Consider the following 14,830-nt stretch of genomic DNA (forward strand, 5'->3'; position numbering starts at 1 on the left):
TTTCCCAGAAAGCTGTTAGACATTTACCAACATACCTCTGAATTCAATTTCTATTAGAACATAAGCTCCTTTCGAATTCAAAGTGTAATTTTTTTCTTCTGATCCACACCCAAATACTTTACATTGTTTTTAATATACATACTTTGTATTTGTTTTGTTTACTTGTATATATCTTGTATCCTCTCCGTAGAATGACTGATAGAAAAAGAGTTGGAGACCAACTCTAGGATCTAACCATAGAGAGTAAAGGGCCAATAATGACATGCTAAAGTAACAGTAAAGATTTAGCCACTCCTTATAATACCTTAACCAAGTTGAAAAATAAGTTTTCCTTTATATAATTGGGAAGGACAAAGTCATTTGCCATTGGCAATCAGCAACTTTTTTCTGAAAGAACTATGGGAATAGAAATGCAGAAGAAAAACACATGATTTGTCACTACTTTATATGGGTATAGGATGTGGGTTTTGGGTTGTTAGAAGATTACTCTATTAGAAAAATGAATAATATGGAAATAGGTAAAGTGATAATACATGTATAATCCAGTGGGATTGCTTGTTGGCTCCAGGAGTGGAGGAGGAAAAAGGGGAGGGAAAGAACATGAATTGTGTAACTATGGAAAAATAAATAAACAAAAAGAAAAGAAAACTTCTCTCCATTTCATGTGGCTTGAAAACTATACTGTTCAAGACTCAGCTTTGTGTTTTCCGTGATTCTTAAACTGGGGATGGGAGGGAGGGATAAGGAAGGAGTTAAAGAGAATCGAGTTAAATGAGGACTCCAGGAGAAAAGGATATCAATGTATACCTGAGATGGTTATGGTCTCAAAGTCCAGAAACAGAAATTGCCTTAAGGATGTCTGAGGCCAGGGGTCATTCACTACCTTGAAGGCGATCTTTTGCTCAGTATTGTGCCTTCAATAAGTTGGTAAATCGAATTGAATGTTTCAGATGAAATAGCTGTTTTATCTGGTCTTTCCATCCTGTATTTCTACCTTTGATTTTTTTTAACAATCCAAGAATAGATACTTATACTTTCCCCTTTTAATTTTTACTTTATTAGGTAGGTTCTGGCCTTTAGAGATTATAGATCCTAATTCTGCCTTCCAAATGACTGCAAGTACACCAAGATTTGTGATGGGCAGATTTGATAAATGCATAATCTATGCCTTTTCCCAGATCACTGATAATGTTAACCAGACTAGGGCTAAGCACAGATCTCTTTGGCATTCCACTAGGGACCAACCAAACTGACTTTTACATTTTTATTTTATTTAATTAATTAATTAAAAACCTTTACCTTCAATCAATATTTCCATGAATCAATACTGGTATTGATTCCAAGGCAGGAGCTAAATGACTTGCTCAGGGTCATACAGTTAGTGTATGAGGCCAGATTTGAAACTAGGACCTCCCATCTCTTGGCCTGGCTCTATCCATTGAGGCCCTGTTCTTTCATTTTTGAAGAGGACCAGTGATGTCTTGACTTGTGTATGAATTCTATTTAAGTGAAGCAGAGTTTCACAAAGTCATAGCCTTATTCTCTCTTCCAGAGACATCCAAGTCCAGTGGCAAGATAAAAGTCAGGACTGACAATTGATAGAGTGGATTACTTTGGCATCTTTGATATCTGACCAAGCTCTAAGCACTCCACAGCGCCTGCTTCATGGCCACTGGAATACATTTTCCTCGTCTGCCCAATCTGCAGGGGGAAGTCTTCACATGCTTAGAGTAGGTACCCCATTAACTCACCCATGGGTTTGAGGCTTTTTCATTTACCCTTAATCTGTTTAGCCTGTCTACCAAGATGGTTTACTGGCTTGTGGTCACTGCACATGCTATAGTTTCTTGGAGCCATGAGTGAAAGTTGGGTGAAAGAGAGATACCAAAGGTAGATAGATGATCAGCCCTGAAATGAGTTTGGCAAGCCCTCACACCAGAGGTGGGAGTCCTCCCTGAACATACCATACACCCTTCTTTGAGCATAGTCATCTGACAGCTTCCAAATCCATCTAATTTGTCTAGCTCACATCTTTCCCTCAAGAACGGCATTAAATATTTAATCCAGATTTTAACAAGACATATGATAAAATAGCATTCCCTGATCTTAGGCTCCAAGGCTAGATGGAACCACAGAAGTCTTCCAATCCAGCGTCCTCCTTTTAAAGATGAGGAAACTGAGGCAAACAAGCTGAATGAAGCCCAGGATCACAAAGGTAATAAGCATCAAAGTCGGAACATGAATCCAAGTCCTTTGATTACAGCACCTATGTTTTTTTACATTTTTAAAACTGGCCCCAAGTAGAACCAGGGACCTGATATCTACTCTGGTCTTGTATAAACTCCTCCCCTACTCCAACCACCTCAAACCAATATTGTTGTTTGTTTTTCAATAGTGTCAGATTCTCTATCACCCCTTTTGGGATTTTCTTGGCACATACTGGAATGGTTTGCCATTTCCTTCTCCAGTCATTTTACAGAGGAGGAAATAGAAGCACACTTGCTCAGGGTCACATAGCTAATAAATGTCTGACAATGGATTTGAACATGGGTCATCCCAACTCTAAGTCCAGTGCCCTGTCTCCATGCATTAGTCAGCTGGTACAATGAAGAGTGTGATAATATTCTGCCCTATAGCTCTCAGTATTCCAATACTTCCAGGTTGTAGGTTAGCTAGGCTTAAACTCTGGTTCCTAAGCACCACTCCCTGCTCTCTCATACTCATCAGTATCAGCTCTATCCCTCTCCCACTCAGTCTGATCCTTACCTTGTCCTTTCTGCATTCCCTGTTCTATTGTTAACAAATTGCTGTTCACATAAAAACTGGGGTCTCCCCCTGGAAATTACTTTGTGTACAATCTTAATTTATGTACATAGGGATGTGCTGTTTTCTCCCCCAAAAGAATGTCAGTCCTCTGAGGGCAAGGACTGTTTCATTTTTCTCTTTGCATCCCCATCACCTAACTCATGTCCCAGCACTTAGTAGTCATCTAAAAACATGTTTAAATTGATGTGAATAAAGGATATGCCCAGAGATGTCTTGGCAATTTAAAATTACATGACTTTTACTGTATCTGAGACCATCATTCATAGTCAATAAGATAGGAATGGGTCAAGAAATACCCAGGACCACACTAACCTACCTCTGTATTATTGAAAGAAACACTTGGTTCTGAAAGTGCTAAACTCTTGCTGATTGAAGAAGTTCCCAAAGCAATAATCTGTGCCTGAAGTAAATACTTCATATTCCTTCACCATAGGTTTATTAGTAGAACCTCCTAATAATCTATGCAAAAGAAGATCCTCCTTTTTTTCTTTGCTCCTCATGAAAAATAATATTTCAAAAGAGAAAAGATAATGAGAATTAAAGAACAAATGAGCTAGCATTCATTCAAGCAACATGCTAGAATAAGTAGTGTGCTAGACTGGATCTTAGGAGACCAGGGTTGGCATCCTGTCTAGGTGATCCTTCAAAAAAATTGTTTAATGGGGAGCTCTTTGAGCTCCCATTCTTTCCCTTTGAAAAAGAAATTAACAGTTGTGGATAAAAACCTTGGCAACTGATTGGATACATGAGGAGAGAAGAGAGGAGTGAAGGATCACTTTAAGTTTGCAAGTTTAGGCACTGGAAGGAGTGAGAGACTGAATAGAGGCAGCTAAGTGACCCAATGAGTAGATTATAGGATTTAGAATATGGAACACCTAATTTGAAAGCCCACCTCAGAAATTTATTAGCTCTGTGACCCTATTCAAGTCACTTAACCTCTGTTTGCCTCTAGTTCTTCACCTATAAAAAATCAGGATAATGATAGCATCTACTTCTTAGGGTTGTTATAAGGATGAAATGAAACAATCCTTGTAAAGTACTTTGCAGATGTTGAGTAGCATATAAACACTTAGCTACATTACTATTGTGACTACTCTCTCAACTTATTTCCTTATGTACAGTGAGTTGAGTCAAGATAAGCAACCCATCAAGACCAATGCTATTATCGAATTGCTTACTAGCTGTTGGAGCAGGGAGGGAAGGGAAGAAGGAAGATAATTTGGAACATATAACTTTGGAAAACTTACATGGAAATTTGTTATTACATGTAATTGGTAAAATAAAGTATCTTTACAAAAAAATGTTTTTAATTGACCAATGCTATTAGAAGGTGCATAACTATATTAGAGTAGGGAGATGGAAAAAGCATAGATACAGAGTGTCACCTCTGTCTTTAAGGTGGAAAACAATCCTTTTCTGAAAAATTTGAATTTCCCACTCTCTGAATGCTATTTACATTGGCTTTAAGGAGTACCAAATACTTTTCTCACAATAATAATCTTGAGATAAATAGTAGTAAGTTTTACTTAACCATTTTACAGATTTGCAAACTGAACCTGGACAGCTTATATGATCCACTGAAAAAACACTCATCTACAAAGCTTGGGAGCCAGGTCTTAAATTTGAGTCTTCTTATCACTGCTGGGTTTATACCCCAAAAAGATAATAAGGAAAAAGACCTGTACAAAAATATTTATAGCCGCACTCTTTGTGGTGGCAAAAAAAATTGGAAAATGAGGGGATGCCCATCAATTGGGGAATGGCTGAACAAATTGTGGTATATGTTGGTGATGGAATACTATTGTGCTAAAAGGAATAATGAACTGGAGGAATTCCATGTGAACTGGAATAACCTCCAGGAATTGATGCAGAGTGAAAGGAGCAGAACCAGGAAAACATTGTACACAGAGACTGATACACTGTGGCACAATCAAATGTAATAGATCTCTTCACTACCAGCAATGCAATAATCCAGGACAATCCAGAGAGACTTCTGAGAAAAAATGCTATCCCCATTCACAGAAAGAACTGTGGGAGTAGAAACACTGAAGAAAAACAACTGCTTGATCACATGGGTCGATGGGGATGTGATTGGGGATGTAGCCTCTAAATGATCACCCTAGTGCAAATATGAATAATATGGAAATAGGTCTTGATCAATGACACATGTAAAACCCAGTGGAATTGCTTGTTGGCTGCAAAGGTGAGGGGGGTGGGAGGAGAGGAGGGAAAGAACATAAATCATGTAACAATGACAAATATTCTATATTAATTAAATAAAATGTTCAAATAAAAAATAAATATAAATAAATGAATTTGAGTCTTCTGATTCTAAAATCAGCATTCTTTCCATGAAGATAACATAATTCTTTTTTCAAAACCATTTCAGGATAGCTAAGGAAATATAAGAGAATTTCTTGCATGATACTTTTATATTTTTTGTAGATAGTTTGGTCTGATCTGCTTCAGGGGCCCTATCCCATCTCCCACCTTGGATAGGAGATATTCTAAAAATATAATGGGGTAAAGAATAGCAACTGAGGTCAAAGATGAAAGGGATGCCATATAAGTCAAAATAGTCATAGTAGCACTTTTTTCTCTTTAAGTAGCAGAGAATTGGACATAAAGTAGGTGCCTATGCACCAGGAACAGCTAAAGTTGTGTAGATATAATGGAATATTACTGTGATGTAACAAATAACAAAAATAAAGAAATCAGACAAGCATGGAAAGATCTACATGGAGCTGATGCAGAATGAAATAAGCAGAATCAGGGAAACAATACATATAACTACAACAATTTAAGAGAAAAAAGAAAAAAAAAGAAAGTGTATACTGTGTTATTATCAAGATTGATCCCAGGGTAGAGGTTGGGGAAATGTATCTCTTTACCTTCTGTGCAGAGGTGGAAGACAAGTGGTAGAATATTGTATATACTCTCAGATAGCAGGCCTAGTCTCACTGAATTGCTTTTTTCTTTCCTTTTTTTCCCTCTAGCAATGTTTTATTATTTCCCCCCTAACTATACGGGGAAAAAATTTTGGCATTACTCTTTCTGACATTTTGAATTCCAAATTCGCTCCCCCTTTCCTCTCGATTCTCCTATAAATGGTGAGCAATTTGATATTGATTATATTTGTGCTATCATAGCAAACACATTTACAGATTTGTCATGTTATAGAAGAAAGCACATAAAAAAAAACATGAAGAAAATAAAGTGAAAAGTGGTCTGCAAGTTCCCATGTGACAAAGGTAAATTTGGGGTGTTAGGTTAGCTTCCGTTTGCATTCAGACTCCATTAGTCCTCTCTCGGAAGGTGGAGAGCATTTTTCATCATGAGTCCTTTGGGACTGTCTTGGATCATTGTGTTCATGAAAATAGCCAAGTCATTCACAGTTGTTCATCATTCAGTATTGCTGCTTTGCTGCTAAACTGCTCCCTCCCCACCCCTTTTTTTTCCCCACTTCCCAGACCTGTTTTTAATCTTCTGACTTTCAAAAGCATGCCTTTCCTCAAGCCCGAACTTCTTTCAGTGCCTGAGGCTTTCTTACCCAGGAATATTCTAGCACCCCACCCAGAGCCCACTCATCCAAGAACATTTTTCTTCCAAGCCTGTGTCTCTTCTCCGGCAGGAGCTCCCGTTTTGTGAAGGGCTCCAGCCCAGCCCAGTCTACTCCCAGAGCAAATGAAGAGCCTCCTTTTTGGTTGCTTCTCCTGAAAAAGAGTATTTTAGAAGAGGTGATGGCCCTTACAGTCCTATCCGAGGCTTTCTGGACTTCAACCCGATGCCCCCGTGCTGGGCTACCTTTGTCCAGAAGTCTTCCCACATTAAAATGCAAGCCCTTGAGGACATTGTTTTTCTTTCTGATTGTATTTTTAGGGCAGTGCTGGGCACACTGTATGTTTGGCATCCTTTTCATTTGTTTCAAGGTTTAGCTATCTGGGTAAGGGAGCAGGAAGGAATTCAGAAATAAAGGTGATGTTTAAGACCAATAACTTTATTATAGGCTCACCCAATTCCTTTGTAGAGGTAAGAAGTTCATGAATGAGGTATACTGCATCCATCCATCCATCTATCTATCTATCTATCTATCTATCTATCTATCTATCTATCTATCTATCTATCTATCTATCTATCCATCCATCCATCTATCTATCCATCCATCCACAACTTTAAAATTTATTTGTTTGTTACATTAAAATTCCTAAACTTTTCAATGTATTGATCACTTTTTGTTGATTTTTCTCCCTTTCTTTTAAAATATTACATAGTGTGTGTGTGTGGGGGGGGGGGGGGGGCAGCAGGGATTGAGAGCCAGGCCTAGAAATAGGAAGTCTTGGGTTCAAATATGATCTTAGTCACTTCCTAGCTGTGTGACCCTGGGCAAGTCACTTAACCCCCATTGCCTAGACCTTACAACTCTTTTGCCTTAGAACCAACACATATTATTGATTCTAAGAGGGAAGGGAAGGTTAAAAAATAAATAAGAATAAATATATTACTTGTTATATGGAACAGCCTTAGGGTGGAAAAATGCTGGGAGAAATTCTGGCAATATAATGAAAACAAAATATAGCAATAAAATTCATTTTTTTAAAGTGGTAACAGAATAGTCAGAGATAAAATACACGGTTAGGACTGGGAAAGGATGAAACAGTTAAGCAAAGTTTTCAGAAAAGGTAAAACTGAGGCACAGTTGTGGAGAGTAGGTGTATTATCACCCTCTCAGAGACCTTTCAGAAAAGGCTGGTGGTGTAACCTTCATGAAGCATTTCCTCCACTTATTATTATTTTGTATAGCTCTGAAGGACCCTCAGGTGGTTAAAAGAGGGTGCGAATTGTCTTCTGAGAGCAGATTCAAACCAAGGATCCTTGTAGCATGTGTTCAATCCATGGATATTTGTGTGATTAAATATCTGTGTCCCCTAAAAAGTAGACATTTCTGAAAATAAACTGGGCTTCAATGCCTACCAGGACAATATAGATCATTGTGAAGAGCACTTGGTTTGACTAATATGTTGAAAATTAACTAATTATAATTTGTGATATACTTTATGGAAACTGTAATTGTGACATACTTGTATAGTGTCTCCTTTAAGAATGATTAATCCTGGGGGCAGCTGGGTAGTTCAGTGGATTGAAAGCCAGGCCTAGGGATGGGAGGTCCTGGGTTCAAATCTAGCCTCAGACACTTCCCACTTGTGTGACCATGGGCAAGTCACTGAACCCCCATTGCCTAGACCTTACCACTCTTCTGCTTTACAACCAATACACAATATTGATTCTAATATGGAAAGTAAGGTTTTAAAAAAAAATAAGAATGATTAATCCTAGGGCTCAGTTAGTGATTCAGTGGATTGAAGCCAGGCCAAGGGATGGGAGGTGCTGGGTTCAAACCTGGCCTCAGATACTTCATAGCTGTGTGACGCTGGGCAAGTCATTTAACCCTCCTTGCCTAACCTTTTACTGCTCTTTTGCCTTGAAACCAATACATGGTATTGATTCTAAGACAGAAAATAAGGGTTTTAAAAAAAAGAGGGAAAAAAGAATGATTAATACTAAAATAACCATATTTCAGATCAACAAACAAGAGATCAGAGTGGGAAGAAAGAAGAGGAAATACCGATGGGAAGGACTTCCCTTCCCTTTGGCTTTGCCAATAGGACAAATGGGCTTTAGTAATTAGAACTGGATACATGGCCAGATGTAACAGAGCCCCTGTGATTTCCTGTAAAGCTAATGAACTTATTTGGGGGATTGCTTATATTTCCTTAGTAGCTAGTAATCTAACAACAAAAACTATTTTCTTAGGCTGAAAAAACACTCCTTAAACAAGTTACCCCTCCATGCTTTTTGACTCTTTAAAAGTGAAGGAGGAAAGCAGGAGCAGTGCCAAAAGGGACCTACTTTTACAGATCCTTTATACTGGGAAATTTGTAATGATCACATAGCTAAAGTTTTACAATGTATTTTATCTACATTGTCTCATTTGAATCTCACAATAACTCTGTGAAGTAGGAGCTATTAATTCCCATTTTACATAAGCGGACAGTTCAGAATGGTTAAACTCTTGGTCCCACAGCTAGTATGTATGTGAGGCAGGATTCAAGCTGATAGCTTTCTGACTTGCTCTATCTACTATGCCATAATATCTTATTAGGAAAGAATTTCTTTTTCTGAAATGACTATAATTATGAGCTATTTTCCTATGTCCCATTTTATACTTTTCTCCTCTGAGCCTCCTTAAAAACCCTTCAGATGATGAACTTTTATTTTAGACTCCTTGTACTTGTTCAGTCATGTCCAATTCTTTGCGATTCCATTTGGGGTTTTCTAGGCAAAGATAATGAAGTGTTTGCCATTTCCTTCTCCAGATCATTTTATAGATGAGGAAATGGAGGTAGAGTGAAAGGCTTTTCCTAGGGTCCCATTGCTAGTATAGTGTCTGAGCCCAAATTTGAACTCAGGAAGATGTGTCTTCCTGACTACAGGTACTCATTCTATCTACTACTCCACCTAGCTGCTAGTGTTAAGACTTTATGTTGGGCAAACTTGGTGAGCTGTTGATAATTCCATTCAGTCAAAAGTCTTGAGTTTGAATCCTGATCTTACTATTTGTTATTACCATAATTTACTTAACAGTTGAGCCTCAGTTTCCTCATCTGTAAAATAGGGACTTTTTATCTTTTTTTTTTACCTTACACTGTTTGCTTTATGGAGCATTTGTGAAGATCAAATGAAATAAGGGATCCAGCTAGGCTATTACAATGATTTAAAAAAATGTTTTAAATATTTTTCCATGGTTGCATGATTCATGTTGTCTCCTACCCTTTTTCCCTCCTCCCTCCTGGAGTTGACAAGCAATTGCACTTATATATGTGCCACTTGATATTTATATCTATGTTATTCATTTTTGTAAGAGTAATCTTTTAAAACCCAAACCCCAGATCATATGCTCATATAAACAAGTGATCAATCATATGCTTTTCTTTCTGCTCTTGCTATTCCCACAGTTCTTTCTCTAGATGTGGATAGTGTTCTTTCTTGTAAGTCCCTCCAGGATTGTCCTGGATCATTGCATTGCTGCCAGTAGCAAAGTCAATTACATTTGATGGATCTACAATGTTTCACTTTCTGTGTACAATGTTCTCCTGGTTCTGCTCATTTCACTCTGCATCAGTTCATGGAGGTCTTTTCAGTTCATATAGAAACCCTCCATTTCGTCATTCCTTACAGTACAATAATATTCCATCACCATTATATACCACAATTCAGCCATTTCCCAATCCAGGGACACCCTCATATACAATGATTTTTCTTCAGTAAATAAAGCACTGCCCTCAGTCAGGAAGAGCACAGTTCAAACCTCATCTCAGAAACTAACCAGCTGCATGTCCCTGGCGATGAGTCTCTTTCCTCAATTGTAAAATGAAGATGATAAACTTACCCCACAGTGTTGTTGTGAGGATCTGAATAAGGTAATGTGTGAGAAGCACATAGTAAACTTTAGCTATATAATCAAACTGTAACTGAAGGAGGAAACTCATATACTGTAGTCAATAAGAAATTTAATTACAAATATTCACTGCCGACTTCAGGAACCCAGTTTTGAATTGGACAAACCAAATCTATACTAGACAACTAGGTATACATATGTATGTACTATGCGAACAATCCTTGCCCTTGAAGGGTTTTACAACCTACTCAGGACGCTAAGACAAATGAGAATGCTTTGGAAGCACCTGGGCAGCAAGGGTTAAGTGCTATATGGAGGGCATGTGGAGTAGAAGAAAACACCTCTTAATGGGGGTCCGTGAAGCTAACATGCCCCCTTCCGCAGACGTCAAGGTACACCTTGCAACAGGAGTCTGTCTTTGACAGCTTGCCAGGCACTTTTCACTGATTAGCCAAGAAAAGAGCTTCTCTTATTATTATAGGGCGATAGCATTTGGAGCAGAAAGGAATCTTCTAATCCAGACTCCCTCAAAGTGTCCCCAATATAAACAAAAAGAAGACATTTTGAGTTTTTACTGCTACTTGACTCAGACTGGAGTACAGCTCCAAAGCCTTCAGTGGGACCAGCGTCCAACACAACAGTCCAGCAGCACCCACTACCGGAGCTGAGCCTACACTTCAGGGCTGATCAGCAGCTGCAGTACTTTGTGGTTATGCACACATGGCACCTCATCTTCATCCCGCCCATCCTGGAACGGAAACCTTGGCACACTGTACCCAACCTCTGCACTGCCTTAACCATACCCGGGATGAGCCAAACCCGGGACCCAGTTTTATGGGGGGACCCCCTCCCCCAGGAAACAGCTCAGCTGCGCCCCTTACGGGGAGAGGCGAGTCAGTAGTGGCAGGATACCCGCAGCAGCTTCTACCAGGGTGGGATTTTGAACCAAAGAGGCGGGGGAGAACTGGAAAAAAAAACAAAACAAAAAACGGAATGCGCACTAAGCCGGGAGGGTGCTTTTTTTTTTTTTTCTTCCCCAGCTAGGTTCGGGACGCTCACAGAAAAAGGAATCTCAAGTGCTAAGACACTGCGCAACTGTGGCGCTTGCGCGTCCCGGCTCGGCGGGTGGAGACAGTCCCCACCGCTTCATCAGGTGGTCCTCCAGGGAAGGTCTGGCGGCGACGGCGCAGTGCTGGGCTGAGGCGGCTAGGCAGGTGTACGAGCTGTAGGAGCTCCTGGAAGAGACTCAGCACATTCTCTCCACGCTTGGCAGACGCCTCGAGGTAGATGCCACCCCACTCGAGCTCCACGGCGGCAATCACAGCGTTAGGGAAGCTCCCACTGGGCGCCAGGTCGCTTTTGTTGCCCACTACCACGATAGGTGGCGGGCTGGGAGCCTCCCCTTTGGTCTCAAGGATCTCCGCGCGCAGCCGCCGCACCTCCTGGAAGGACTCGGGCTCCTGCAGCGAGTAGACAAGGGCAAAAGCGTCCCCGCGGCGGATGCCCAGCTTCCTCATGGCCGGGAACGAATAGCTGCCGCTCGTGTCCATGATCTCCAGGCGCACCTGTTGTGTGTCCAGCTCATACTCCAAGCAATAAAGTTCCTCCACGGTGCGCTTGTGCTGAGCTTCAAAAGTGTCTGCCAGGAAGCGCTGGATCAGCGCAGTCTTGCCCACGCCAGCCGCGCCAAAGAAAACCAGTCGCACGCAGGACTTGGGCTTAGCTGGGTCCAGAGCCATGGTGTTGGATAAAAGGGGGCCTCACGAAAGAAGAACCCGCAAGGAGGGCGGCGACTTCGGAGTGAAGCGCAAAGCTAGGAAAATAACTAACAAACCACCTTTTGGATGCACGTTCCCGGTTTCGTCTGTCCTACGCCTGCTAACCTGTTTTTATAGTATGCAACTGGCCAATAATATCCCGGGGAGGGGACTCAGACCGATGGCTGCTATTGGTTAAGAAGAAAATACAAAACTTAAAAAAAATCTCCCCCCCCTCCCATTTACCTCCTTCTTCTTTACTACTTTTCTTCCTTTCTTCTCACCTGGACTCCTCTCGTTTGGAACCTCCCGGATCCTAGAATTCTGGGGTCTGAAAGTGCTCTGCCGCATCCCCAGGGTTCCGCAGCAGTGGATAAGAGTGGAGAAACTCAGTCAAGTCGAGTACGCCAATTTGGGGAGCCTGGCTTTCCCAGGTTAAGGCTTAGAATGCCAAGGACGATTTTAAAATAATAATAATAAAAATAGCCAACATTTAGAAACCCAGAGAGATACCTTCCATCATCGTCCTGCTAATTAAATGAAGACATTTAAAGACTATCCCTATTGTAGGAAACGTTCACTAATTTCCTCTCCTGTAAACTGCTGGAGGGACTACAGTACTTTATGTAGTTCACAGTGGTGCATGTTTATAGCAGTTCAAGTTAACAATAAACGCTGTGTGTTCCGAGCTGTGCCTGACACTATTAGCAATACAAGAGAAGCAGGAACAAAGTTTACAAAGCACCTGCACAGATGTCTCATTTAGTTCCAACCTGGTTGGAAAAATAAACCCAAATAAATTCATTCCCTACCGGTTGTAAATTTAACTTGTGTTCTGGCTTCCTTTTCCTTCTCCACAATTGTAAATTTAAACTCAAATGTTATTAGGAAAGCTTTATTATCTGGAAAGTGTTTTTTCCTGGAATGTATAAAATATTCATGCCCACAGTTTCAAATAATATTTGTCGACTAAAACTGCTCTTCTGTTTTTAATTTGTTTTATCTTTTTTATATTACCTCCATTTCCTAATACATCCTTCCTGTCCACCCAACAAGTTATCCTTTCCCTATTTATTTATAAAGTACATTTATGAATTATTTTCCGCATTTTTAGCCACTGCTTGGTCCTCCTTTCCAGGTTTTCAATTTTCCATTTCAATTATAGGACCATGGATCTACAGATGAAAGGAACCTAAGAAGCCATCTAATCCAACCTGCTCATTTTTTTGAATGAATGAAAAGCACTGTGCTATGTGATGGAGATAAAATTCACAAAAACAAAATAGCCCCCTTCTTTAAAGGTTGGTTAATGCTCACTGGTCCCTATGTTCATTGTTTGACTTGTCTACAGCTTTAGAAGAGAGCAGTTTTCGTTTTTTCCTTCTGACATTGTATAGATCTTCCTCGGTCCTTTACCATTCACCCATGTTACAGGCACGTTGTTCTAAAAGCTGTTCTCTCTCACTGCCATTCTGATTTTTGGCTGGCTGAAATAGCAGTATTAAAAACCTCAATTCTGGCCTCAGACATGTCCTAGGTGAATCACTTAACCCTGATTGCCTAGCCTTCCCCACTCTTCTTTCTTAGAACTGATACTGACAGAAAGTGAGGGTTAAAAAAAAAAAGCAGTTATAATAATCCCCTTTGTTTTATGTATAGTCAGTTTATTTTCTCTGCCCCACCTTCCACTGAAAAGTAAACATTAAACAGTCCCTCTAGCAGGCATTTTATACTATCAAATACCCAGAAGGTGGCATACTAAGGTTTTATTTCATCTGGCAAGTTTTGATTTGTAGTTCTCATGTTAGTTATTTTGTCTTCCTCATCTTTTACCTGGTGAATTCTCTGTAGCCGTCTATCCTAAAAGTAAACATTTCCCTCTAAGGGTAGGGTTCTAATTTCATCCATCACAACTTGCCTTTATTTAGCTGACATGGAAAATACTCAAGTTTTCACCAAGTCAGAGTTGCTTTCAGTTGGTAGCTTGCTCTTTTTGTTGTTTTTTTCAGTTGTTTCAACTGAGTCCAACTCTTCCTGACCCCATTTGGTGTCTTCTTGGCAAAGATCCTGGAGTGGTTTGCCATTTTCATCTCCAGTTCATTTTATAGATGAGGAAAATGAGGTGAATAAGGTAAAGTTGCCCAGGGTAATAATAGTGTCTGAAGTCAGATTTCAACTTGGGTCTTACTGACTTCACAGCTGGTCCACTGTGCCTCCTAGTCACCCTCTACCCTCTGGGATTGAGAGAGGCAACAAAGTAAAGGGTGGAAAGTGCCGAGTGACCCTGGATAGATCACTTAATCTCTTTAGACCTTAGTTTCTTCATCCAATAATGACATCTATCTGCTCTAAATCTATGATCCTGTGACTACTAATTAAGGATGTCTGAGTCCCCTCCTGAAAAGCCTTTGTCCTGGAACTCCTCCTTATCTTTAAACTGAATTCCAGTTTAATAGTGGAATTTGATTGATAGTGGAATTTCAGTGCCTAGACTGAGCCAGGAAACCTTGGTTGAACCATAGTCACTTAGTCAATCCAATCAACTTTTAGTTGCAATTTTAATTTCTCTATCTCTTTATGGAGTATATCTCTAGTTTCCAATAACATTTTTTGTTCTCCTTGAGCAGAACTGTCAACAACAGAATTGTCAGTCAGGCATCATTGCTGCATTCAGTGATGCTATGGAACAGTGGTTACCATTTACTGGTTCATGAACCAGTTTGGAATCTTTTGAGGATTCATGATGATGTTTCAAGTAGTTTGTGCTAAAAATTCTGTCATGGTTCTATAA

At 40.0% G+C, this 14,830-nt stretch overlaps 1 protein-coding gene across 1 annotated transcript; it reads right to left on the minus strand.

Moving 5' to 3' along the window:
- Nucleotides 1-9,522: 9,522 nt before the first annotated feature.
- LOC100027359 (GTP-binding protein Di-Ras2-like) lies at nucleotides 9,523-12,576 on the minus strand. Its single transcript, XM_007498763.3, has one exon. The coding sequence runs from the start codon at nucleotides 12,019-12,021 to the stop codon at nucleotides 11,362-11,364; it is 660 nt and encodes a 219-aa protein (XP_007498825.1). The 5' UTR covers nucleotides 12,022-12,576; the 3' UTR covers nucleotides 9,523-11,361.
- Between the last annotated feature and the right edge of the window lie 2,254 nt (nucleotides 12,577-14,830).

The sequence above is a fragment of the Monodelphis domestica genome, chromosome 7, assembly GCF_027887165.1.
Source record: "Monodelphis domestica isolate mMonDom1 chromosome 7, mMonDom1.pri, whole genome shotgun sequence".
Taxonomy (NCBI): Eukaryota; Metazoa; Chordata; class Mammalia; order Didelphimorphia; family Didelphidae; genus Monodelphis; species Monodelphis domestica.